The sequence below is a fragment of the Pseudomassariella vexata genome, assembly GCF_002105095.1.
Source record: "Pseudomassariella vexata strain CBS 129021 chromosome Unknown BCR38scaffold_27, whole genome shotgun sequence".
Lineage (NCBI taxonomy): Eukaryota > Fungi > Ascomycota > Sordariomycetes > Amphisphaeriales > Pseudomassariaceae > Pseudomassariella > Pseudomassariella vexata.
This window is the reverse complement of record NW_024467982.1, coordinates 1-22,459: the sequence shown is the minus strand read 5'-3', so window position 1 is coordinate 22,459 and position 22,459 is coordinate 1. Positions and strand designations below refer to the sequence as shown.

The window sequence follows — 22,459 nt, the reverse complement described above, 5'->3', positions numbered from 1 at the left end:
TAGCTATGGAGGCTTGAGTGTGGACAGTTGTGACTGGCCAAGCAATGATACCTACCCATAGTGCCGCATGCGGGGGCTGTCAGTTTCGAGGTACCTTCTTGCATGATGATAGCCGCTGGCCTTCCGAGGGGTGTGAGGGAAGGGGGGGGGTTTTCCTCCCGACGTGCTCACAGAAGCGACAGTGTGCCAGCGACCCAAGGTCCCATCGTCGGTCCCCGGTTTGCTTCTATGAGACCTTTAAGCGCCAGAAGTGACGAGCAGTAGTGGGCGAGCATGGCTCAGCAAGGCTATGCATGTGGGTGAATAAACGGATGAGTTCGGGGGGGGCAGCAGACGCGGAAACTGCGGGACAGCAAATGATAGCGAGGAGATCATCCTCGGACAGAGCATGAACCAGGAGAGGCATAGGGCGGACAGGGAGGTGAAGCTATGACGATTAAGGTGAAAGCAAACGTCCAGAGTCCGTTAATCTTAACCGGGGGGAGTAGATTAAGCGGGCCTGCAACTCGAGTCTTGCGCGGGTGTCGAGTAAGGAAGGAGAGCACAGACACTGTATGTATGTACATTGTCAACACTGGGGTAGCTTCATTCTGCGCAGGGATTCCAAGGTACCCAGCGATCAGAGGGCAGAGCGAGACTCGAACAAGCAGGGGTAGAGAAGATCCAAGCCTGCGGTGTGCGTTGCAACGCTACAAGCTACACAGTCTGATGGCACACTCTGATGGGACGCTCTCGATTCATGGCAATAGCGACAAGGAGTAAATGAGCAAAGTGACAGAATATTGTGAAGGCATAGTGAAACAGGGAACGACCGTCTTTTGATTGGCGCGGGGACGGAAGTGATTTCTTATTTGAGATTGACATCGCGTTTGCAGAGACTCTGCGCGGCAGACGCCAAGCAGGAGATCAAGTGCGAACGATTTGACGCTGGCAGCAGAAGCAGCAAGTCGGGAGATCTGCTGCTCTGAAAAAGGAGTACGTGCCGATGTCTGAGAGAGATCTCCCGGCACTGGCGTTGAAGCTCGAGGAATAAGGCGAGCAGATTGGCTGGCTTGCGACGAGGGGCTTGGCCATGGCGTTCACCTTACATGTAGATGGAATCGACGACAAATAGCGCCACTCAACGCCCTTGACTGGAAACTAGTGGGCGATGAAGATATCCACAACACCACGTTGAAATGATGTTGACAAGCTAGATTGACGCGACAGGGTGCTCTCCAGATGGAGGAAAACGACAAGTCGACAGCGCATTGACGGCCGTCAAGGACACTCTGCAGTATCTCGAGATCTGACGCGAGCTCTCGACGATCAAACCAAGAAAAAGTGAGGTTGATGAGCGACTGTACTCTACCACTGTGCGGGCCGACCGCGGTCTGGCGTAATCCCGACAGTTGTGCAATGGCTGCCATTCCGTCAATTGTGGGTTGCGAGAGGGGTGAAAGTGCGCTTGAACGGGGGAGATGGAGAGACGCGAGTTCTCTTCAAGGCCCCACCCTCAGAGACGCACACGCACAGGACAGCGTGACCAAGAAAAAAAAGGGAAAAACAAGAGCCTAAGCCCTTTGCTCAAGCCCAATTGCTGGCTGGGCTAGCTTATCTCGATCACAGGAAGGGTGTGGATGTGGGAGTGTGGGTGTGTGGGGGGGCTGTGCGCGCTCTGCGACTGGACGGTCACTCTTCAAACGGCCCCCAAATGGCAAATACGCCTGTGAGCTCATCGACGCATTCGTCCACGACATGGAATCATGAGCGGATCTGGCGACGGTCGCTAAGAACATCTTGGTGGTCGGTCAGCGGGGATTGGGCAGAAACGGGCCAGGGTCCGTATATTGCCAGTGTGATGTTGGGTGAGTTCTCGACGAGATTGGGCTGGCCCAGGCTGTAATCGGGGCAGAGGAAGAGGTTGACTGCTGTCATTGAGTCTTGCTGAAGTCCTGATGTAATCCCGAGTGGTCGATGAGGGGCGGGGGGTGGAAAGTCCAAATTTGGTACGCACAGCAATTGTGGCACTGTCCTGGGTCACTTCTCTGAAAATGCCAGCATCGCCCACCCTCAACCCACCCGCGATATATTGCGACTAGTTTCGGCACAGTATATCAGACGACCCGACTTTTTACCGCATGCGTCTCTCTGCCGGACCAGATTTACAAGGTCAGAGCATTCTCGACAGTGTTGCAATAGATGGCAGATGTACTGCCCAGGTGCCTCGTACCTCATTGCAACCCCATTCACGATGTTCTCGCAATAGGTTTCAATGCAAGGAAGTCGCCATATTGTTCATGATCCACGTTGTGCCTTGCAGCGGCGTCTATCTGTCGCGCGTATTGCTGCTCGTTGGATGGAGAGGCAACAGGCGCTGTTATACTGTAGCGTGGACGTTGCAACGCTTGTTGCCGAGCATAACACAGTTCACCCAAAAGCTCGGGACCGCAGGCGATCGGCACTTTGGCGGCGGTTCACTTTATTTGCAGCATCATGACAGCAAACATCGCAGAATGACATGGTACTGGCAGTGATTGGGATAGGGATGCCGGCGATCAAAGAAGAAAGTGTGGTAGCAGCGCCCCGGGTGCGATGAAATCGTTGTCGGTGCCTGTTCCTGCCTGGTATCCCGTTCCTGCTTGGAGGAAGGAGCATTAAAGAAGCCCCGCAGTTCGTTGAGTAGGGTACCCACGTACTTCGCGCGACACTAGGCAAGTATCCCAGTACCTTACTTGGAGCGCACAGACATACAGGGATACGCGCTTGTCCGCTTAATTTTGACGCAGATTTTCACTATTGAACCAATAGGACGTCACCAAGCTTGGTCGAAGTCCCGACAGTTTGGTACCATATATTGGTATGGGGGCCAAATGGAGAAAGAGCGAATCTGAGCTCGTACCTGCTTACTACGCGCGCGTCAACCCTTGTGTGAAAACTTCTCCCATTGGCGCATTAGACCCGTTCTGTTGGTTTGAGCCGCTGTGAAGAGATGAAGAGATGAAGAGATGTTATCAACAGCAGATGTTCTCTGACTCAAACCAACAACGACGTCTGCTGTCTCCATAGCCGCTTGCAGACGCTCTCCCGCGCACAGTGCATTGCGACTTGGCCGCTTGCGGTCGATTGGCCTATGCCGTGACCGTCTCTTGCCTGCGCCCCCGGCCAGTTCTTCGTCGATCTCCAGGTCAGCCTTTCCACTCTTAGTGCGGCCTTTCTGACGACCCAAGGCTCTCTCATACCCATGGCATAGCCTTAAGGAGACAATGGCACCCAAGGCTCTGATCCTCAGTTTCTTAGCCTTATACGACAAACCGGACCCAAGGCTACATGAATTGCCTGGCATGGACAGCCTCGATGTAGTGGCATGTTTCGAATCCCACATGGGCGCTTAAATCGCATGCAAGAACGCTTGTTGGCCCGCTGTGCCTCTTTTGCCTTTTGCGACGTTGATGACAGCCACCACCAGCCGGCTCATGAACCAAATTTGACGCGTTCATCGCTATCACGAATTCGGTACTCGGCCCATCCATCTCCTGCTGGCTGCTTGCTGCTGCGTCAATCTCGTACGCGAGCGCTTCCATAGTCTCGGAACAACCGCGCTACTTGTCACGCGTATTCGACATGATCGCATTTTGCAGCCAAATAAATGTCTATGGATACTTGTTTCTGGCACCACACGGCTCAAAGTTCCATGCAAAATTGTGTAATGGCCAAGGGGTGCTAGGGAAATTGCCCACTGTGGTGCAGATATGCCGCTGTCCTAATGCCGATTTGGCTCTTTCCAGGCATGAAGTCTCATCTCCGTTGTACTTCAGACGGGCAGTTTGGTTTCCAGACCGCACCGGTACGTGGAATGAAAAATTCCGCGGTGATCATTTGGCATGATGTATGCTTCTTGTGATCACACTAGACAGGAGGCGACAGGCCTGGAAGTAGCTCAGTGCCTTGCCTCTGGGCACCACCCAGCATGATAGACCCATGCTCATCGAGCCCACTACGAATGAAGTCCGGAAGATTTCGACCATCGAATAGCAGCGTGGGGTCTGCAAAAGCAGCAAGTCATAGTACTTGTGTATCACATTGCTGACTTTGCCTCTTATCGAGCCCGGCAACGAGGCGAGTTCCTGCCGGCAAGAAAGATGCCCCTCCTCCAACGGCGGTTCTGAATTCCTGCGACAACCAACACCTACCTAGACGCACAAAGAACGCTTGCGTTTCCCGCGTTGTCCTAGTTGACACTCCATCGGCTATTCGGGTCTTTCTCCACTGCTCTCGATACGAGAAGGGGTGTGGCATTCATCTAGAGCCAGCCCATGTAGAAGTATCACGCATACGCTTGCAGCAGTAAACGGACAACCTTCTCACATCATTGCTCGGATGGGAAACTGGCTGCGTGACAAATCTGTCCATGCGTGGGGCCATAGTGTGATGAGGGGGTAAAGAATGTTGCTGGTGCTGCTGCGGGCTCGCATCCACACGATCAATAGGAGCTGGCCTGGCCTTGCATCCGTTTCCAAGGATAGCACTGGGAGCAGCAAAGATGACTGTATGGATGAAACGTCTGTGAAGCCCACCACTCTTCTGTCGTGATGACCATACATCCAAGCCGGGTGGCATCTCGACTGCGATATCACTCCCGCTGCATCTGTAAAAGAAGCACGCACTACTTGACCGTCACTTCGCCGCTCAGGTCCCACTGGCAGGATCTTCGTCAACCTTCTTCTTTTTCCGGAACTGAAGCCGGATTTAGTACCCAAGATTCGTGTGCCACGATACTCGCCATGCCGTGATCGGCCAACTGTCAGTCGTGACCCCTCCGGCATGTCACACAGTCTTCTCGAATGGGTCGTGCACACCTCGCGTAATCACATGTGCGTCATCGGCTTATAGAATCCTTCGGCACTCTGTTGTATTTTTGTGCACGCGTTTATGTATGTGCGACACTGATTTTACAGTGATCTTCCCGAATCCGGGGGCCACCGAAGGATTCCCTCTGCAGCAAATGTTGGTGCCACTTCTCTCTTGAGGCACATTGGGCGCAGCCATAGCTCGCTCGTGGGGCTGAATAGTATAATAAGGGCCCCCCCATCCTGCTCTGTCAGTCTGCCTGTGCCACATTTTCTAACTTGGGAAACGGACGACATTTGGCCGACATGAAGTCGACTATGGATAAAGCAAACAGGATATGCATCCATTTCCGAATGAATAATCGCCCCTGGGCAGGGCCTGGACCAGGTGGTCTGGGTGTAAGCCGGAAGAGGGCTAGCTACCTACCAGCAGACGTCGGGAAAGTCCAGACCAGCCCTAGAGACCGACCGACCGTGGCCGAGATTGGCAGCCGAACCTCTCGACCACTCACGCCAGGAGGAAAGCAAGTTTGCAAAGAGACAAGGAGGCAGAAAGCAGAAAAAAAGTCTTGCAGAAATTACCTCGCCGCACAGCTGCTGTGGCCCCCGAATCTTTATAGCGCTTAACATTACGAAACATTGCTGGACGTCGTTCCAATTCGTTGCCGTAGACACCCAGAGGCCCCGCGTAGCGACTAGTCTTGCCGGCCCGGGCCCTTCTTCGCAAGGCCCAGGTTATCACCCATCACTGCCCCAAGATGACAGGAGACCGACCGACTTAGACAACGATGGACGAAACGAACATGCCAGAGAACAATCTAAAGCAATGCGACCTGTCATCCCCGTCTTTCCTGGCTTCAACAACCTTCCCGAAGAAGCTTCGCCGGGGCCGCGCCACAACTGACCCGATCCGCCATAGGTCGTTCGTGGTTCGAGTCGAGTCGAGTCGAGGTTAGGTTGCAGAAAAAGACCCCATGTCACGGGGCGTGACTGTTCTGTGACGGGGAAACTGGAACAACTCCATCAAACTATTCTGCTTTTGAAATTTCGCGTTGTCGATTTTTCGACCCACCTTGCCTGTCAGAACCCCGCTGCCCGCGCTACCCAGGAGTCCGCCCCCAAATTCAACCTCGCTCGTCAACAATCTGCCTCAAACATGGAACTTCCAGATTATCTTTGTTCGTCGCTATGGTCCAAGTACCCAATTGGACATTCTATCTCCGACAAAAACCAAGTACCCGCCTCTACAGCCTCCCATTGGACGGGGTCTTTTATGATGGAACTTGAACTTTTTACCTTGGGGGCCGTGACACAAGTAGGCTGAAGGATGCCAGAGGGGACCAACCAGGTCTCAAGTTCACTCCAAGTCCATCTCCCCGCAAACCGTTGGCAAATTCCGTGACGAGCCGTTGCCGTCCGCTACCAATTGCGGGAGCTTATCTCACCGATATCCAGCGGCTGTGGCGCCAATCTCGATCACGCTGGCTGCCCCTTTGCGGTCTTCTTTTGAGTTCTTCTCGCAGATGTGGCAAAAGCAGAGGCGCTATAGAAGATTTCGAGCCCCCAGGTTTTCACCGTCGGAAATTGCAGGCAATTTTGCCATATACAAATTAGTAACACAATGCCCCAGCCATGTTTGCTTTCTCCGCAGTTCCTGAAACAAACGTCGGCGTTCCCGTCTGCGACCCCGACAAAATGCGGGCAGGATTCCAATTACGAGCCGAGATGCTTACAGATCACATCATCTCCTGTTACGAGTGGGCAGTAGCAGATGTAGGATCGTCGCTCAAACCCTGTCCAATTGCGTGTCGGAAATGGCCGATTATATCTCCAGTCACTTACGGTCACTTGCAAGGGCCGCGCCACGGGGTACACGCAGTGAACTATTCCGCAGTCGTCGAAGAAGGTTTTGAAGCTCTCTACTTGTATGTACCTACTCTGGAGAGTTGCTACCTCCTAGGTTCGCACAGATCATTGGCTCCCCAAACATGCCCCTAGACGAAATCCTTTCGCGAATGCCCGACAATAAGCTGGCCCTCCGTAATGACAAATGCAAATGCAGAGCGGTCTCATGGGTATTAAGACAATTTGATGAATCGGTCGTCCTCCTGGCTCTCTATCACGCAATCTAGCAGGCTCTCGAGTTGCGCCCCTCGGTCGAGTCGAACCCACCCGAGGTAGTAAAAGACATGAATACTCACTTCATAATTAACATTCATGTGTTCCCCCATCGCTGAAATCAAAGCATAAACGCGTCAAATATGCTCGTCTGCTCATTCACGGCTTCGTGATGGAATCGTGTTGTGCATAGAGGTGGTCACTGGAGCCTCTGGATCAGGGAAGTTATATGCGGTAGTGTCGTCGAGGGGCGTGGCCTACATGCCCTCGAGTGGTTGGGTGAAGTTGTAGTTGAAATCCAGTAGGCCATCCAGCATCCAGTGTTGCGGGTCGAAGAAGTCGTAGTTGGCATCACTTCCATATCCGATGCCTGCGATCATGCTGTTAGGGCCGGCGTTCATTCCACTGTTAGCCGTCGGCGTCAATGCGCCGTTAGCAGCCATCAAATTGGGCAAGTTGTGTTGAGGTGGCATGAGTGTGCTGTCCAGGTGGGTTGAAGATGCTGAAGACTCATTAGCCGAGTCCGGATTAGTTGGCTGCTTGAGAGCTGCTCAGAATTAGTAAGTTCTCCAAACCACGCATGGCCGGACCAAGAGCAAGAGACTTCGTCTTACAATCAAGTGAACCACGCCCTTGGGCCTGGTATTCTTCTCTCCAACGCCATATGGAGTCGAAAACAAGACTCATACTGTGCCGGCATCGCACCTTCAGTTGAAGGCTGTCATCGACCTCGGCGCTGTCCTTGTCGTGGTACATGTTGTTGGCGTTCTCCATTCTCGCACCGTTCCACATCTGCACCATGAGTTCGGCTAGTCTCCACTGAAGATCGTTATCCAAGACGCTGGTGGCTCTGATGGCCTGAATGGTCCGGTGGAACAACATCCGACCTTTATCGAAGTCACCGGTCGTCTTGGCGAAGAAAGACCTCATGAGCTTTAGCAGTGCAAATCCAGCGGCCACGAGCATCTGTTGAAGATAACTTGTGGCGTAGATGAGTATGTGCTGGTGGTTCTCCTTGAACAGAAGTTCGAGAAAACTTGTCACGGTTCTCCAAAGCCCCATCAGATCATCCATGTAGCCAGGGGTGGTGCTGGAATCGAAGAAGCCAGCGAGGCGCAGGTGCACTGCCGCAGCTCGGAGGTGCGCTTCCACGATTGGCGACAAGTGCTGCGAGAGAATGGAAGCTTGCAACTCCTGAAAATCCCGACGATATACACGCATCAGCATGGCTCGATGCTCATCGCCTGCCACACCTCTGGGGTCGCTCGCATTGCTGTACATCTCTTTGGACACCTTGTCACAGAATCGCTCGATTCGCAGTCGAGCCTCCAGCTCAGGCGGCAACGTGAAAGGGCCGTCCTCACCGGGGCGTATGGCGAGAGTCCAGTCATAGAGCGTTGTCGCCGGCTGGCCGTACCCAGTACCTATCGACTGAGACACAATGTTGCACACAGCCCAAGTTTGAACTCGATCATGGAGCTGATCCTTGTTCAGTTCCACAGAAACCCGAGAGAAGTCCTGGGTATGATTTGGGCGGTGTAGTCCTATGCCCGTGGCTGCCTTCATCATAACACCACCCAGTATGTGAGTGGGGTCAGCGGTTGTGGTGCTCGTCGGCAACGGCCATGTGCATATCAGACATAAAGCCTTGACGACGAAGTAGCTATTTGGGACATCACCAACGGTGCCCCAGAGTAGTCGGTTCAGGGGACCCCCAGATAATTCATGGAGGATGCCGGGCTTGGCGCGATAGCGTCGGGACGCTATCGCGATTATAGTCCAGAAGAGCAGAGAATGCTGTTGGTAGTATAGGTCAGGTGATTGGTCCGGATTCAGGAACGGGAGGAAGGGGTGATAATGGGTGAAGAACTCGTGGAACAGTCCCAGGACATCCTGCTCGGTCAGGCGAACGGTCTCGAGTTCGTAGGCATAGTGGGTAGCCATGCTATAGGAGCCTCCCCTCTTGAGGGTCAAGAGGGAAGTGACAGCTTCGTCAGAGCCCATGAGAGAGGGGTTGCGAGTGTGGGAGTATGCGCTGTTGGCCACGGGCGATTGGAGCTGCGATTGCATATCCTCGTCTTCGTCCATGACATAGCCTTGGGCCTTTGCTTGGGCCAAGTTGCGCCGCAGTCGCTCAATCTCCTTTTCCATCTCGGCGTGCTTGGACCTCTTGCCTACGCGCTTAAAATTTGACTCGATCTTGCAGTCAAGCTTTAGGCGATTGCACCTTGAGCAACTCTGAAAGGGGTCTTGTACCACATCACACCGCAACTGCATTGGCAAAGTTGCACGGTTAGCCCAAAGCCACGATCATGTCTGCATGTCTCGGACGGCCGTCATGGGGTTGGACAGGTCCAGTAGGACTGGGGGAACGTTCTGACTCACTTTTTGCTGGCGGCACTCGTTGCAGGCTCGCTTCACTCCCGGCTGTCTCTTCTTCTCCGTCTCGAGCATCGATTGGTCCTCGTCGGCGCCAATTCCACTGCCCGGACTACTGTCCAAGCCGGCGAGGCTCCTCTTCCTCTTAATGCTTGGTCCATGCCGGCTGACGGGGCTTGTCGGGCTTAACGACGCGGAACCGGCGCCGACCAGGGAGTGTCCATCCATGCAATTGGAAGCGCCGTGACGGCGGAGCCAACACCACCGAGAGGAATGATTCCGTGCGCTGTCCCGCTCTGTCGACCGATAGTACGGTATCAGACGTTTTGGCGAGGCCGAAGTCGCGAGATGTATGCTTGATGTCCGACCCCGGAGGATGTATTTTGGCGGGGAGAAAAGCAAAGTTCAATGAGGGGAAGAAAGCTGGCTGGCTGGCAACTGGGCTGCAAACCTGTCGAGCTCGAGAAAAGTTTTGCCGACGAAAAACGACCATAAAGCGGGGAAGTTGGAAGCCGGCGGGAACGGCGGGCAACCCATGAACAAGCTAGCATGCGCTAGCCCGGATCGATAAGATGCAGCCGATACGCCCGACGACCGCTTGTTCTCCAACTTCACGCAGCAAGCCGTTGAACTGCCTTGTCAACCGACAATTAACTAATCGAGATGGCAATTGTTTTCCCGAGAAATGGCCAGCATCCATGGTCTCGTCGAAACTTTCGCTGCAATAAATACCTGGGGAGCCTATGCTTCCACGATTGCCAGCCTTACTTTCTCAACTTTCGGAGGCTCCTCCTGCAGACCCGAGAGAAGCCAATGAGGGTTTCACTGTGTTGCTGACTGTGTTAGTTCACTCGCCCAAGCAGCAGGGAGCCGTTGTAAGTCAGTCGATAATTCTCAACCGACGCGACTGACGGTTGTGTGCTGACATGTGCAACTAAAGCAGCACCACACACAGAAGAAAATGGCTTCGAAGACCAGAATGTCAGCCATGCATGTAGGGCGACTCTTGCCTTAGCTCATGGTCTTAAGAATGGCTACTACACTCAAGAGTTACAACGAACCTTAACCAGTCATCTGGGTGCTTACACATAGGGCCAGGCCTATTACAAGTTCGATGCCCATGGAGTCTTGAAGCTTTACCGCCCGTGGCATATATCTACCTTGTGTTGCTGTTCAATTACTGAGAGTAAGGCTTTCTGATGGCCTTATATCTATGATAGATCAATTACCATCAATATCTGCCCCGTTATGAAATCCGGGGCAAGGTACTCACTTACATTTAGGTAAGGCTAGACAGACTTGGACCAACACTCATGAACCAAGTATTATGCTCTTACCGAGCACGAGCTTCTGACTGATCGAGCTTCTCCAGGGCTAATTTTTGTTTCTTCCTTATACATCCATGGATATATTCTAGCTCGAAGTTCGCATGCTGGCGTCACTGAAGAGGGGTTCGCCTTCAGATTGCCAGAGCTGCAATTGCTGCCAGCATCACTGGACCCCGCTTTGCAATCCAGGTCCAAGGTTGCCAGCATGTCAGTGATCCGTGCTTTTCGCTGACCCGCCCCCCACATTAAGAGGGTGACAGTGCACTCGGGCAGTCTCTTTGCATCATTCCACCTTTAATTTTCAGGCCGACAACGTTGAACGAGATCGTTTTGTCTGGGAGCTGCTCCTTCAATATCCATGATATTTTTATCAACAGAAAAGGCGTGTCATCAGGCTATTGTGGTAACTCCCCATGTCGTCTCCCGCCGGCCAGAAGTCGCAAGGTGCCAGTGGGCACAAGCTGGTGGAGGGCAGCCTCAAACCATCCAAGAAGTCGGCATCGCAGACGTCGTACACATTGCCACATCCTGCTCGGAATGAGGTCACATTCAAAAGGCCTTCTGCAACACAAAAATCCCGTACGGCCGATGGATCCTCTTGATACTGCCACGCCTGTAATATGCTTATCGCGCCGCAGGAGAACCCACTGAGATATCATCCGTGGCAGTCGCCCAACCTTTTGTGGACCCCGCCGTTTTGGAGCGTCGGGCGCGGGCACAGAAGAAGCCGTTACAGCAGTGACAGCATTTGCCCACCCACCCACGCGTGGAACTCGGTTCTCTTTACGATGGAACCGATCGAAGCATTGGGCTGTGACGAAGGGGCCCTGTAGGTACCCGTTTCTATTCTTGGAGCTCGAAGGTTATGCTATGCTCTTTGGCGGCGGGAAATCAATGGAATTCCCTGAATTGCCGTGCAACCGAGGAGGTCCAAGCCTTCCGGGCAGAGGCACTGATGCGGCACGACGTCGACCCAGCCACAGCCTTCCGGCCCGAGAGCCGTGAAATCCTCCCCAACGTCGATAGATCTACTTGCCGGTCCGCATAATCGTGGGGGCCACGGTGGAAAAGCTCGCATTTAGTTGTAATGGTGTCGGTGTATGCAGGGTGACTTGGGGGCGCAGTTCGCAGCATCCTCCGGTGTCACACCACTGTCAAGGTTACACATCCGAACGTTCTGAAACGTTTCCTTCTTGGACGCCTGCTACTATTATACACATGTAGTTTATTTGCGTCTTCGTGTATGCGGGCACGTAGAGTTTGAGCTGTACCCCCAACCTTTTCTTACACACAGCTGTTCCCACCGGGTATTTTCTGGTCGAATTTAGATGCCTGCAGACCCTGTCACTCTGGTGCCTTTCTGATGACTGTCATCTATAGATCTCTGCGGGGAATCCCTGCCGCGTCGAGGCTGTGCGTAAAGTCCAAAAAATACACCGACCTCAACTTCACGACTTCAGCTTCAGCTTCACACCCTGTCCCGTTACCTTGGCTCCGCCTCCCAGGGGAAAATAGAAATTGTTAGGGGGTACATATCATATGGCCTCAACTGTGCACAGCGGTTAGAAGTCTCACTGTGTAGAGGTCTGTGAGGGCATGATAGGGTCAGTGACGACATGGGCTGGAAGCGGAAGGTAAGAAAACTGGAATATTCAGTCCAGAGAGCTTCGACCGTTTGTCTTAAGTCAAACCGTCGGCAACTACGCGAGGGAAGCGGGGGTATTAGCAGGCTTCCAGGAACACACCTAAAGATATGCTGGCGCTTCCCAAATCAGCCTCCTAAGATAACAACGTTTCTCTTCCACTTTCCTTCCTCGTCGCTACCTAAGCTCAAGGAAGTGGCCAAAAACCGGGCTAGAGAGTTTGGTTCGAGTACGTCTCCACTAGTAACGTGCTATACGGTATCCTCTACATTGTAATAGCCACGGCCAATTATCCATCCATGCGGTGATCAGGATAGCATTTCGATGTTAGGTCTAGCCGTTAACATGTGAACCTATATACAACCCGACCTACCGCTCATTAACACAGGGACTTACTTCTATAACCCTCTCCTGGGCTCGCGTACCGAACGATTACCTGGCAAAATCTGCTTTAGACGTGGAAATGTATCAAAGGTTGCGTGTGCCATCCGAAAAATATAATTAAGGGCACTACATGTTTTCTTCTGAGCTTAAACATATGTGAAAGTATAGTCCTATGGTAAAAGTACTTAATTACCACCACAATCCTTGTATGTCCTATCTTCATGTACTCACTCTAGCGTCTTCCTCAATTTGTGAACTGTGGACAAATCCGTCCATAACTGCTCAGTCCTCAACCACCAACCACTGTACTAAATATGGCGAAATAGGCTCTAGTCTTATTTGCTATAGTAAAACCCACTTGGTCGTAGTAGAGACCCAGAAAAAGCGTGTTTAGGTCGCGCCTGGTATACAAGTATATTACACCTCGCACTCCTAACCAGACTCCTAGGCCTGTAAAGATATATATTACGGTGGTCTGTTCTTACGCCGGATAAAAAGTATACGCGTTAGAACCAAGTTACAGAAGATAACCAGATAACTGCTGGTAGATCGTCGTAGAATGAACTGAGATCTTGCGATTTCAACCAGGAGTTGCAGAAGTGATGCTTAACAGTTGCCTTGGACCCGGCTCGATGTGACCGCGGCCGGGCTGTCGTCAACACTGCATATATGAGTTGTTAGGCAACCTTGGTGGGCTTTGCCAAGACCACCAAGGTTACCACGTGACTTAGCCCTTCGGGACTAAGTCCAACCTTCGTGCTCCATAGGACTAGATAGAATGCCATGCTTTTACAACCTCACAAATCTTTGACCACCTTTGCGTGTAACATGAGTGTCCAAAAGGTTTCATGTAGCGAAGCCGAGATGTGTCCAGTAATACAACTTTTCACTACCACCAGAATAAAGTAACGAATATGACGCAGCTGTGGGAAGTCGTGGCCTCAGGTGCGGAGAGGTACGAGGCAGACAGGCACGCGTTGTAGTATTTAGGGACCTCTCGGGACCAACTTGGGATTGGTCCTTTACGCACCTTCATAGTATCAATACAGCCCCTAGTACTTGGATTCCGACAGCAGCCATAGAAGAATAAAGTAAAACTGAAACATGAAAGCGTTATTCATTCATTGGATCATCGTATAAAACAGACGCTCATCTTCCTATTCAGCTGATCCAAACGCAAAAGCCGATTTACATCTTTCCAAGCCGTGGCCCGCGCTTTCCCCGGTCGTGTATGTATCCCAAGTTAGTATTCGTCATTCCGATCATCGCCATTCCATCGCTGCTGGCTACCCTTGTCCTTGCCCTTTTTACTAAAAAGCCTCTTAAGCCCACTCTCTTGCACCTCGGCACGCGGGTGTGTTTCTATGCCCGCGTCGGCATTCCTTACATCATAGTCTTCCAATTCTCCTGCATTCGCTCCATAGTCCCCATCTTCGCCCAGGTACTCGTACTCGAGTTTCGGCACGATTAATCGGTACGGGACTGTGATGCCCGCTGGGTCCTTGGCATTGACTTCGACATTCAGCGTGATGTCAAGCCCACCTTCTAAGTTTACTTCGAAATGCTGCGCGCCGCGCTTCAGTTGCTTCACAGACAATCCCGTCGGTGTGCGGTGGAACGGCCTCGGCGCTGGTGCTGGCGCTGGCGGCATCGCGTATTCGGAATCAGGGGTTTGATCCACCGACGGGGCAGGTTGCGTAAACGCACGCCGCGGGGGTCGCGCTGTGAAGTATGAGTCATCGCCCTTTGTGTACTCAAGATCTCTCGGAGCACCGGTGCCGCCGCGCAGACCCATCCTGGCCTGTTTGTCGTTAACCCCGGCAGGATCGAATGCGGTTGGTTGAATGCGTCGCTGGGGCGGAGCCTCGTAGATGTCTTGCTCGCTGTCGGAGCCCCAGTCGCCGTTGATCCCACCATCTTTCGGGCGGCGGGTGGAAGATCCACGACTGGAGAAGCCTGACTTCGGCTTGGAGTTATCCCCGCGTCCAAGTGATAGCGTTCGAGTCAGTTTATTACCACCGCTGGGGCGATTGTCCAGGCCAGACGATGAAGCACGCCTCGAGAAAGAACGGAAAAGGCCCCCAGTGATTGGCGGACGAGAACGGTCCTTTTCATCAGGCACGTCTGGGCGGTATGAGGGCCCGCGAGTCTTAGAAAGCGAAAGCCTCCGGAACAAGCCACCGCGACTAACGGGCCGTGCCCGTTCAGACTCATATTCAGAATCCTCTGGAGGCGGAGTGGGCGGTGGCGTGTTTCCAGGCACATACTCGCGAATCGAGCACCAGTTGCGATGAGGGAGGAGATGCTTGTTATTGCGTGGCTTACCGTCAACACCAGTGGTGAAGATCGGGATCATGTCTTCGTCCGTCTCCTTGTCGAAGTGGTGAACCTTGTTACGCTTGTTGAGAACATCTGCCACCAGGTCAGGAGGCGGCGTGTTAACAATAGCAGACGAAATGATGTTGGGCATATAGCGGAAGTCTTTGTGCTTGGCCATGTTTAGTTTGGGGTTGGAGTAGAATCGTCCAATAGCTGCCAAGTGGACATCACCGCTGAGAATAGTGATGCGCACCGACTTGTCTGCTGCGAGATCTTGAAGATCTTCCATTACAAACTTCCGCTCGTCCTTGTGATTCTTAGCCGTCCAGTGATCGTCTAGGTCATCAAGGACCTCGACGCCCCCATCAAACCGGTTGAGGAGATTGCCGAGAAGGCCAGCCTTCCCCAGGGCTTTCACGGGGTCCATCAGCCTCGAAGTCAAGCTGTGGCATGGCATGTTAGTAACGTTACTTAAAGCTTAGATGGAACCAGAAATTCGGCACTTACATAGTTTCAAGCCAAACCAAGCGAGGGTAGGCAATTGGAACCCCAAGGAGAACCAGTAAATGTCTGGTCTTGCCTTTGGCGACCTCAGCATAACAACGATCTATGAGTTTCTTCCACGTGTCTTCCCGCACTACCTCTTCCCGCGTGCGTTCAGTACGGGCATCTACGGCAAGCAGTGCAAGCCCAGAGCCCAGAGACATGAACAAGCTACGGCTCAGCTCTTGAATGTAAGGCCCGGGCGAGCATCCGAGGACCCAACTCTGCTCATTTTGTTCTCCTTCGTCGATCAAACTTTGATGTTGGAAGAGCATATAATACTTGAAAGCGACAGCGCCCAAGCCGGAGAAGACGGGCGACTTCATAAAGTGATTAGGATACGAGCCGAACCCGTCGATGATGTCGTGATCGTCGTACATGTTTACCATGGGTATTTGAGAGTTTGCCAGGCCGAACAGGCCTTGCGAGAACCACATTGAGTACCGCTCCAGGTAGAAGTCTTCCAGTTCGTCTTGCATATCTGCTGTGAAGGGTGCGTTGTTTTTGTGAAGCGGGTTCTTGATGTGTAGCCAGTCTTGGAAAAGTGTTGTCTTTCTCATTACAGCATCATTGTAGATTTGGTCTCCGCCTCCAATCATGACGTGAAAGGGTTGCGTTTGATGCGTGTTAAGAACATCGCGCCACATTGGGTCAGGCCCGCTAAGCTCGTCCGAATCCACACTGAGACTGAAACCATTGCAGGTGTGGAACATGACATTCATGGCTTGGCCTCGCGCAGGCACCCAGAAGCCGGTGGATGGGCCTCGATTGATGCGATAGGCAATGCGCTGCTGTTGGTCGGTAAGCTCGACTTCGACGTTGAACCTCCAGAAGGTGCAGCCTCGCTCCGCATGCAACCTGAAGCCGCGGACATCTTTGTACTTGCCAAGCTTTTCACCATCAACTTGAATGCGTCGCTTGCGACTGGCAAACGAGCCAGGGGGATCGGGAGCATTGTCGAAGTCAGGGGCTGATCTCGTAACTTCAAAGAGTCCGTCGTCCGGTTCGAGCAGTGACGCATCCTTGGATTCCTCCAAATGCTCAACGGGTCTGACGTAAAGGGTCTCTCCTCGCCGCCCAAGCTTTGGGATACCGGCAATGGGATCCACGTACTCCGGTAAAAGAGCTTGTTCCCCGCGCAATTCCGCTGGAGGGGGTGGTAGCAAGTCTATAGGCTGGACGAACAGCCGCAAAATTGGTGTAATGTCATACGAGGACTCGGAATCCTGAGTGACGATCATTACTGTTCCCCTCCAGATCTCTTTCTCTCCGATCGGACCACTGCGATTTGATCGCAAGGGACCCTTTTCGTGACGGATTCCGCAGTATCTCAACAGAGGGCCGCACTTGAGGTACAACGGGGGTTTGAATCTGGTGGGGGCCTGTGTTTCGTCATATTCGCCATCAAAAGCTTCCGCTTTCTTTGGCCGCGAAGACAAGCTGTTTCTCTTGCCAACACCCTCCCACCAAGGCATGTCCTTATCAAGATCCCCTTCGGGAGGCGCGGGTACGTCAGCCGTGACATCCAGCAGAGCGCCGCACAGTGTCCCCACAGTCCCTTTCTTCCACTCATCCAAATACTTGGGTGCCGTGTACATGCCTTGGCCGGAGTATGCTTTGTCCCTATGAATGAACTCTCTAAAATGGTGGTGATCGTGGCGACTTGAATCCGAGTCGTAATCGACAGGTTCGTGGCCCGTGGGTGGAGAAGCAGGGAATGCAACACGCTTGACGCCGTTTCCAGCTGGCCGAGCTGGTCCGATTCTTGTGGGCGGCTCAGGAAGCGGACGGGTGCTAGGTCCCATAGATGCTGATCGCCCCAGACCTGTGGCTGCTCCTAGACTCCTGCTTTGACTTGGCGTATGATCAAAATCCTCGTAGTCTTCGAATGTGTTGCCAGTTGTTGGTGGTTTGTTAGCACTCTTTTTGACCGATTCACCAGACCGAATTTTCCAAGTGCTGCTGGCGCTGTGCGGCTCCTCCCTTTCCTGACCGCGTGGGGTAACAGCCGGAAACTTCTGTTCAATATCCCTCCGCGTGCTATACCACGGGTCTCCAGGTGGATTCTTCCTAAGCTTGTTGCTGCCATTACGAGTCAATGATATGCCACCGCTAGGCGTCGTCACTGGAGAGTCATCTGGAGCCGGAGGGGTCTTCAAATCGGTCTTGGCCGCCCTGTCACGGAAGCTGAGATTCCGCTGGGGCAAGCCCGATGTCACCAACGGAGCCGGATCTGGATCCCGACTCCTAGCAACGGGTACTTGAGACCTCAGCGGCTGGCCAGAAGCTCCATATCTGTCCTCTTCTGTCGGATGGTTAGACGAAGGGTCTTTGGAAATGGCCTCTGGCGGCTGGGCCTCGATCGGATCAGTGGCAACTGGACGTCGCCTTTCATCCTGACTTGTGGAGGCGCCTCGATCGCAAAATCGAACCTGAGGACCAGTTGAGCGATCTGGTTGATGCTGACTGCGGTCTTCATGGGGGCGCGGTGCATTCGCTGCGGCAGTCGCTTCGGCCCGTTCTCTGGCACGTCGTTCGGCGGCCTCGACTCGAGCTCGCTTTTCTTCTTTGGTGATGCTGTCGAGCGTCAGCTCAAGCTTCTGCAGCGGAGACCGATCGTCCGCCCACTTTTTGCGCTGTGCCTCCGTTCCCAGCGATTGCCTCCGCACCCGGGTCGAAGCATCGGGAACGGGCCCTCTATCCCGGCGATCCCCATTAGTCGGCCACCTCGTGGAATTGGTTCTGTGGACGTCTCTGCCCAGATCATGATCCGAGGCCTGAACTAGGCGCCCGGCTCCCGAGTCATCATCGAAGCGCTGTAACGATCGGTCTAGCACGGCAGCTCTGTGCTGTCTCTCAGACGTGGGAAGGGCATCCTTGTGCAGAGCGTCGGGGTCCATCTCGCCAGCTCGGGCTTGGGCGATGGATCGGTGGGCCGAGGCTGGGGGCCCGGGTTGACCAGAGGCGTTGTAGGTGTATGCAGAATCGCCGTTTCCGTGCGACGGTTTATAGCTGACCGGAGGAGCTCTCGGTATTTCAGGCGCAGCAGGAGGGGTTGCGCGCGCAGCTTCTTGGGCGAGGGCTTCCCGATTTCGAGCGCTACGTCTCTTGCGCCTGTCCACCAGCTCAGGCGGGAGAGGATTCTGGCCGTAAGGGAGCTCAGGCGGTCGCGGGGCCAGTCCAGCCCCGTTGAAGCTAACTACTAAGGGCGAGGCGAGTGGACTACTTGTCGACTCGGCGGGCGCATCGGTGTGCGTAGTCTGGACAGAGACACGGTTCCGCTTGGGCTGGTCTAGGGACTGTCCTGGATCGTCAGGCTCATTGTATTGGTCGGATGCGGATGCGCGACGGTTCTTGGAGGCCGGCAGATGACCCCAATAAGGCGCCACCGACATGATGGGCAACTATCAAATATGTATGCTGGCGCGATGGGCCGAATAGTGAGTGGATTTATGACGGTGCCAGCAGTTCAGACTTGGTGCGCTGTCGGATGCTCGACGGAGTGGACGTTAGGGCCGGCTGCCATAGCAGGCCAATGCCATGCAAACACATGCGATTGGGTTGCAGAGAGCACTAGGGTATGCAAGCAATAAGTACGTGAACTATAGCATCGTCATCATCTTTAAAGCAGGATGTCGGGCTTAGAAAATAAATTGACGAGGTTGACGTGCTGGCGGAGCTTCAGCTCGAGCGAGCAGGGATTCAAGATGCTGGTCGGCTTGTTTGCTTTGGGAGGCTGGAATAATCCTGGCAGGCAGTCTGTGATGTTGGATTGTACTTGTGTTGACAAAGGACCGAACCGGCTGATGGCAAAGCAGAGCTGCGACCATCAGGAAACTCGAGGTAACTGGAATTGACAGACGGTGTCTCTCGAGAGAAGGGACACCTGATAAGTCGGTCGGTCTCACAAAACCCAAAGCCATGAGGCGAAAGCGGAAACATGAAATTTTTGCTACCCGATCATGAATGGGGGGAAACCTGCAGCAAGCTGCAGCAAGCTGGCCAACTCACCGTCCTGTTGGACAAGGGCGCCTGCGCAAAAACGAGAAGACGGTGGCTGGTCTCCTCATCAGCATTGCTGTTACGCGTTATTGGTACCGCATGTGTCCACATCGCAGATGCGATGAAGATCTTGCCAGAACTAAAGAAAACAGACGACCATTATTACCAAATCATATTTGTTCAACGGCTGAAGGTTCCAGGGATTGACTTTTGACATCGTTGAAGTTATGAGAAATGATGCGCAAGCGGGAAGAGCCGTCGCACCCAATTGGTGTCATGTATGTCTCGATACTTTAAGTGCTTGCAGCTGTCGCTTCGCTTGCCTACCTACCTTCTGGGGAAGATCACCGAGACGACGGTTTAGATCAAGAATGTAACTAAGGAACTCAGCAGCTACGGAGCACTGTGATGAGAGATACAAGAGATAAGATCGGAATGTAGGCAGAATACGAAGCACGTCAGGGTAGTCGACGATGGGTTGAACGGACAGAGACCAGCGACTTCACATATGTCCAGATGTGAGAGGCGGTAGAAGCTACCTTTATGGAGATGAGGGCTCAACGAAGAGCAACAATGCTTTCAGCATTTGAAACCTAGCTCTCTAGGAGCGCTCCGGGTACAGGGTAACTTCGCCTAAAGCACTTGCAGTTTCTAAAGCATTGCCACAGCTGATGGGCAGCCCCGGACGGCCTTATGCAGTACTGAGTACTCCACAACTGCCCTTCTGGAGCGCCATTTGCTATTCCAATGATGCAAAAGAAAGGGTTGGGGCAAGGGAAGCAGACTGACTCTTGAAAGTCTCCCACAGAATATCGTTCGCGGATTGTCGAGTCAGGTCTTTGTGGTGAAGCTAGGCTCTATTCTTGTGCTTCTCCGTGATTGTTAACGGCACCTTCCAATTTTAGGCTAAGCCGCCAGGGGTCACCGGACCGGATCGTGTAGGCTTCAGCAACGGTCCAAACCGACCAGTGAAAGGAGAGTGCCCAAAGGGGCCTAGTGCTACAGAAGCCACATCGGAAAGTTGAAGTTTCGTGTACAAGTAGACACCTGTACACTCCAGATCTAACTGTCCTTACTGGCTGTTCCTGGGACTTGTTCGTGCGCATGCTTATGACGACGGTGGCATCTGATCCCTTTTCACTGTATTGCTGATTTTATCCTTTCAAGTGCAATTGTCTTTTCTGCCTGTCCAATATTCACTGTTGCGAAGGCGGCACACGTTGAATCAATGTTCATCTTGCCTTCATCACATTAGCTTTGGCCGTTTCAGTAAAAGGGGGTTGAGAGTACTCGGATGGGACCCGCCGGTCTTTCGCGTCTGCTTTTGAAACATTAGGTTTCTCATTGTTCCATCACAGCCCAGGGCTCGCTGGCCTCTGAACTCAGCCTTCGAAAGCCTCGTATCTAGCATCTAATCCAAGCTGCGAGCATTCCCACGTCGACATGAAGCTATCACCACTTCTCGGACTCGTCGGCGGCCTGGCTGGTCTAGGGTCTGCCTCGAGTCTGCGCCCCCGAGACTTCGACACAAATGATTACTATGTCCTCCACCTCGACTCCGACGTTCAGCCCCATCAGGTCGCGCTGCGATTGGGTCTAAACCACGAAGGCGCGCTCGGAGAGCTCGCCTGTCATCATATTTTCTCGGGAGCGAAGACGGACGATAACATCGTGCGAAGAGAGTTGCAGGAGCGCAAGCGGAAGAGGTCGCTCGGGGGCTACGACCTTCTAGATGGGGTCAGGTTCTCCCAGAAACAGGCGCTGCATGAGCCGATGCAGAAGAGGGTCATCCCACCGAGGCCCGCCGGCTTCTATCCTACGGAGGCCCGTCAGCAGCCCGATGCCAAGGCCGTGACGAAGCAAAAGGACATAATGCAGATCCTGGGCATTTCAGATCCCATCTTCAACGAACAATGGCATCTGTTCAATACGGTGCAAACCGGCCACGACGTTAACGTTACTGATGTTTGGCTGTCTGGCATCACTGGCAAGAACGCCACCGTGGCTATTGTGGATGACGGTCTTGACATGTACAGCAATGACTTGAAGCCGAATTACTACGCTCAAGGCAGTTTTGATTTCAACGACCATCGCGAAGAGCCGCGCCCGGTCCTTAGCGACGACAAGCACGGTACTCGATGTGCTGGTGAAGTATCGGCCGCCAAGAACGATGTCTGTGGTGTTGGCGTGGCGTACGATTCCAAGATCGCCGGCATTCGAATCCTTAGCAAGCTGATTAGCGACGCCGACGAGGCCATTGCGATGAACTACGATTATGACCACAACCAGATCTACTCGTGCTCGTGGGGTCCCCCGGATGACGGCCGATCCATGGATGCGCCAGGCATCCTCATTCGACGTGCTATGCTCAACGGCATCCAGAATGGACGAGGTTCCCTTGGCTCCATTTATGTCTTTGCTAGTGGCAACGGTGCCGCGAGTGATGACAACTGTAATTTCGATGGGTATACGAACAGCATCTACAGTATCACCGTCGGTGCCGTGGACCGCAAGGGCGGTCACCCATACTATTCTGAGAAATGCTCTGCCCAGCTCGTGGTTACGTACAGCAGTGGGGCTAACGATGCTATCCATACCACTGACGTGGGAGAGAACCAGTGCTACAACGGACACGGTGGCACTTCTGCAGCTGCCCCCCTGGCTGCTGGCATCTTTGCTCTTGCGCTCGAGGTGCGCCAAGATCTCAGCTGGCGAGACATGCAATACATCACCTTGGAGAGTGCGGTGCCTATCAACGAGGACACAGATGAATGGCAAACCACCAGTATAGGCAAGAAGTTCAGCCACACCTTTGGCTACGGCAAGATTGATAGCTATAAGCTTGTTGAGATCGCCAAAACATGGAAGAATGTCAAACCGCAGGCTTGGTACTACTCCCCTTGGATCCACGTCA

The 22,459-nt window shown here is 53.3% G+C and overlaps 7 protein-coding genes across 7 annotated transcripts; 3 read left to right on the top strand and 4 right to left on the bottom strand.

Moving 5' to 3' along the window:
* Positions 1–2,876: 2,876 nt before the first annotated feature.
* Positions 2,877–3,853, bottom strand: BCR38DRAFT_124063 (uncharacterized protein). The gene has a single exon (XM_040853497.1). It carries the CDS (start codon positions 3,362–3,364, stop codon positions 2,900–2,902), a length of 465 nt encoding a protein of 154 aa, XP_040709587.1. The 5' UTR covers positions 3,365–3,853; the 3' UTR covers positions 2,877–2,899.
* A 1,282-nt stretch (positions 3,854–5,135) lies between these two features.
* On the top strand, positions 5,136–5,733 carry BCR38DRAFT_479081 (uncharacterized protein; the record flags this gene model as incomplete). Its single annotated transcript, XM_040863133.1, has 2 exons — positions 5,136–5,228; positions 5,263–5,733. 2 exons carry the CDS (start codon positions 5,136–5,138, stop codon positions 5,731–5,733), a joined length of 564 nt encoding a protein of 187 aa, XP_040709586.1.
* Positions 5,734–7,204: 1,471 nt separating this feature from the next.
* On the bottom strand, positions 7,205–9,554 carry BCR38DRAFT_356785 (uncharacterized protein; the record flags this gene model as incomplete). The annotated part of the gene is made up of 3 exons (XM_040857047.1): positions 7,205–7,494; positions 7,562–9,218; positions 9,333–9,554. 3 exons carry the CDS (start codon positions 9,552–9,554, stop codon positions 7,205–7,207), a joined length of 2,169 nt encoding a protein of 722 aa, XP_040709585.1.
* A 1,513-nt stretch (positions 9,555–11,067) lies between these two features.
* Positions 11,068–11,396, top strand: BCR38DRAFT_491069 (uncharacterized protein; the record flags this gene model as incomplete). The annotated part of the gene is made up of 2 exons (XM_040864611.1): positions 11,068–11,233; positions 11,293–11,396. The coding sequence occupies 2 exons, from the start codon at positions 11,068–11,070 to the stop codon at positions 11,394–11,396; spliced, it is 270 nt and encodes an 89-aa protein (XP_040709584.1).
* A 2,528-nt stretch (positions 11,397–13,924) lies between these two features.
* BCR38DRAFT_356855 (uncharacterized protein) lies at positions 13,925–18,938 on the bottom strand (the record flags this gene model as incomplete). The annotated part of the gene is made up of 2 exons (XM_040857055.1): positions 13,925–15,443; positions 15,508–18,938. 2 exons carry the CDS (start codon positions 18,936–18,938, stop codon positions 13,925–13,927), a joined length of 4,950 nt encoding a protein of 1,649 aa, XP_040709583.1.
* A 123-nt stretch (positions 18,939–19,061) lies between these two features.
* Positions 19,062–19,502, bottom strand: BCR38DRAFT_124030 (uncharacterized protein). The gene has a single exon (XM_040853496.1). It carries the CDS (start codon positions 19,464–19,466, stop codon positions 19,185–19,187), a length of 282 nt encoding a protein of 93 aa, XP_040709582.1. The 5' UTR covers positions 19,467–19,502; the 3' UTR covers positions 19,062–19,184.
* A 1,519-nt stretch (positions 19,503–21,021) lies between these two features.
* Positions 21,022–22,459, top strand: BCR38DRAFT_317508 (peptidase S8/S53 domain-containing protein; the record flags this gene model as incomplete). The annotated part of the gene is made up of 1 exon (XM_040854728.1): positions 21,022–22,459. A coding segment is annotated over one exon (1,438 nt), but the record flags the coding sequence as incomplete, so codon positions are not given.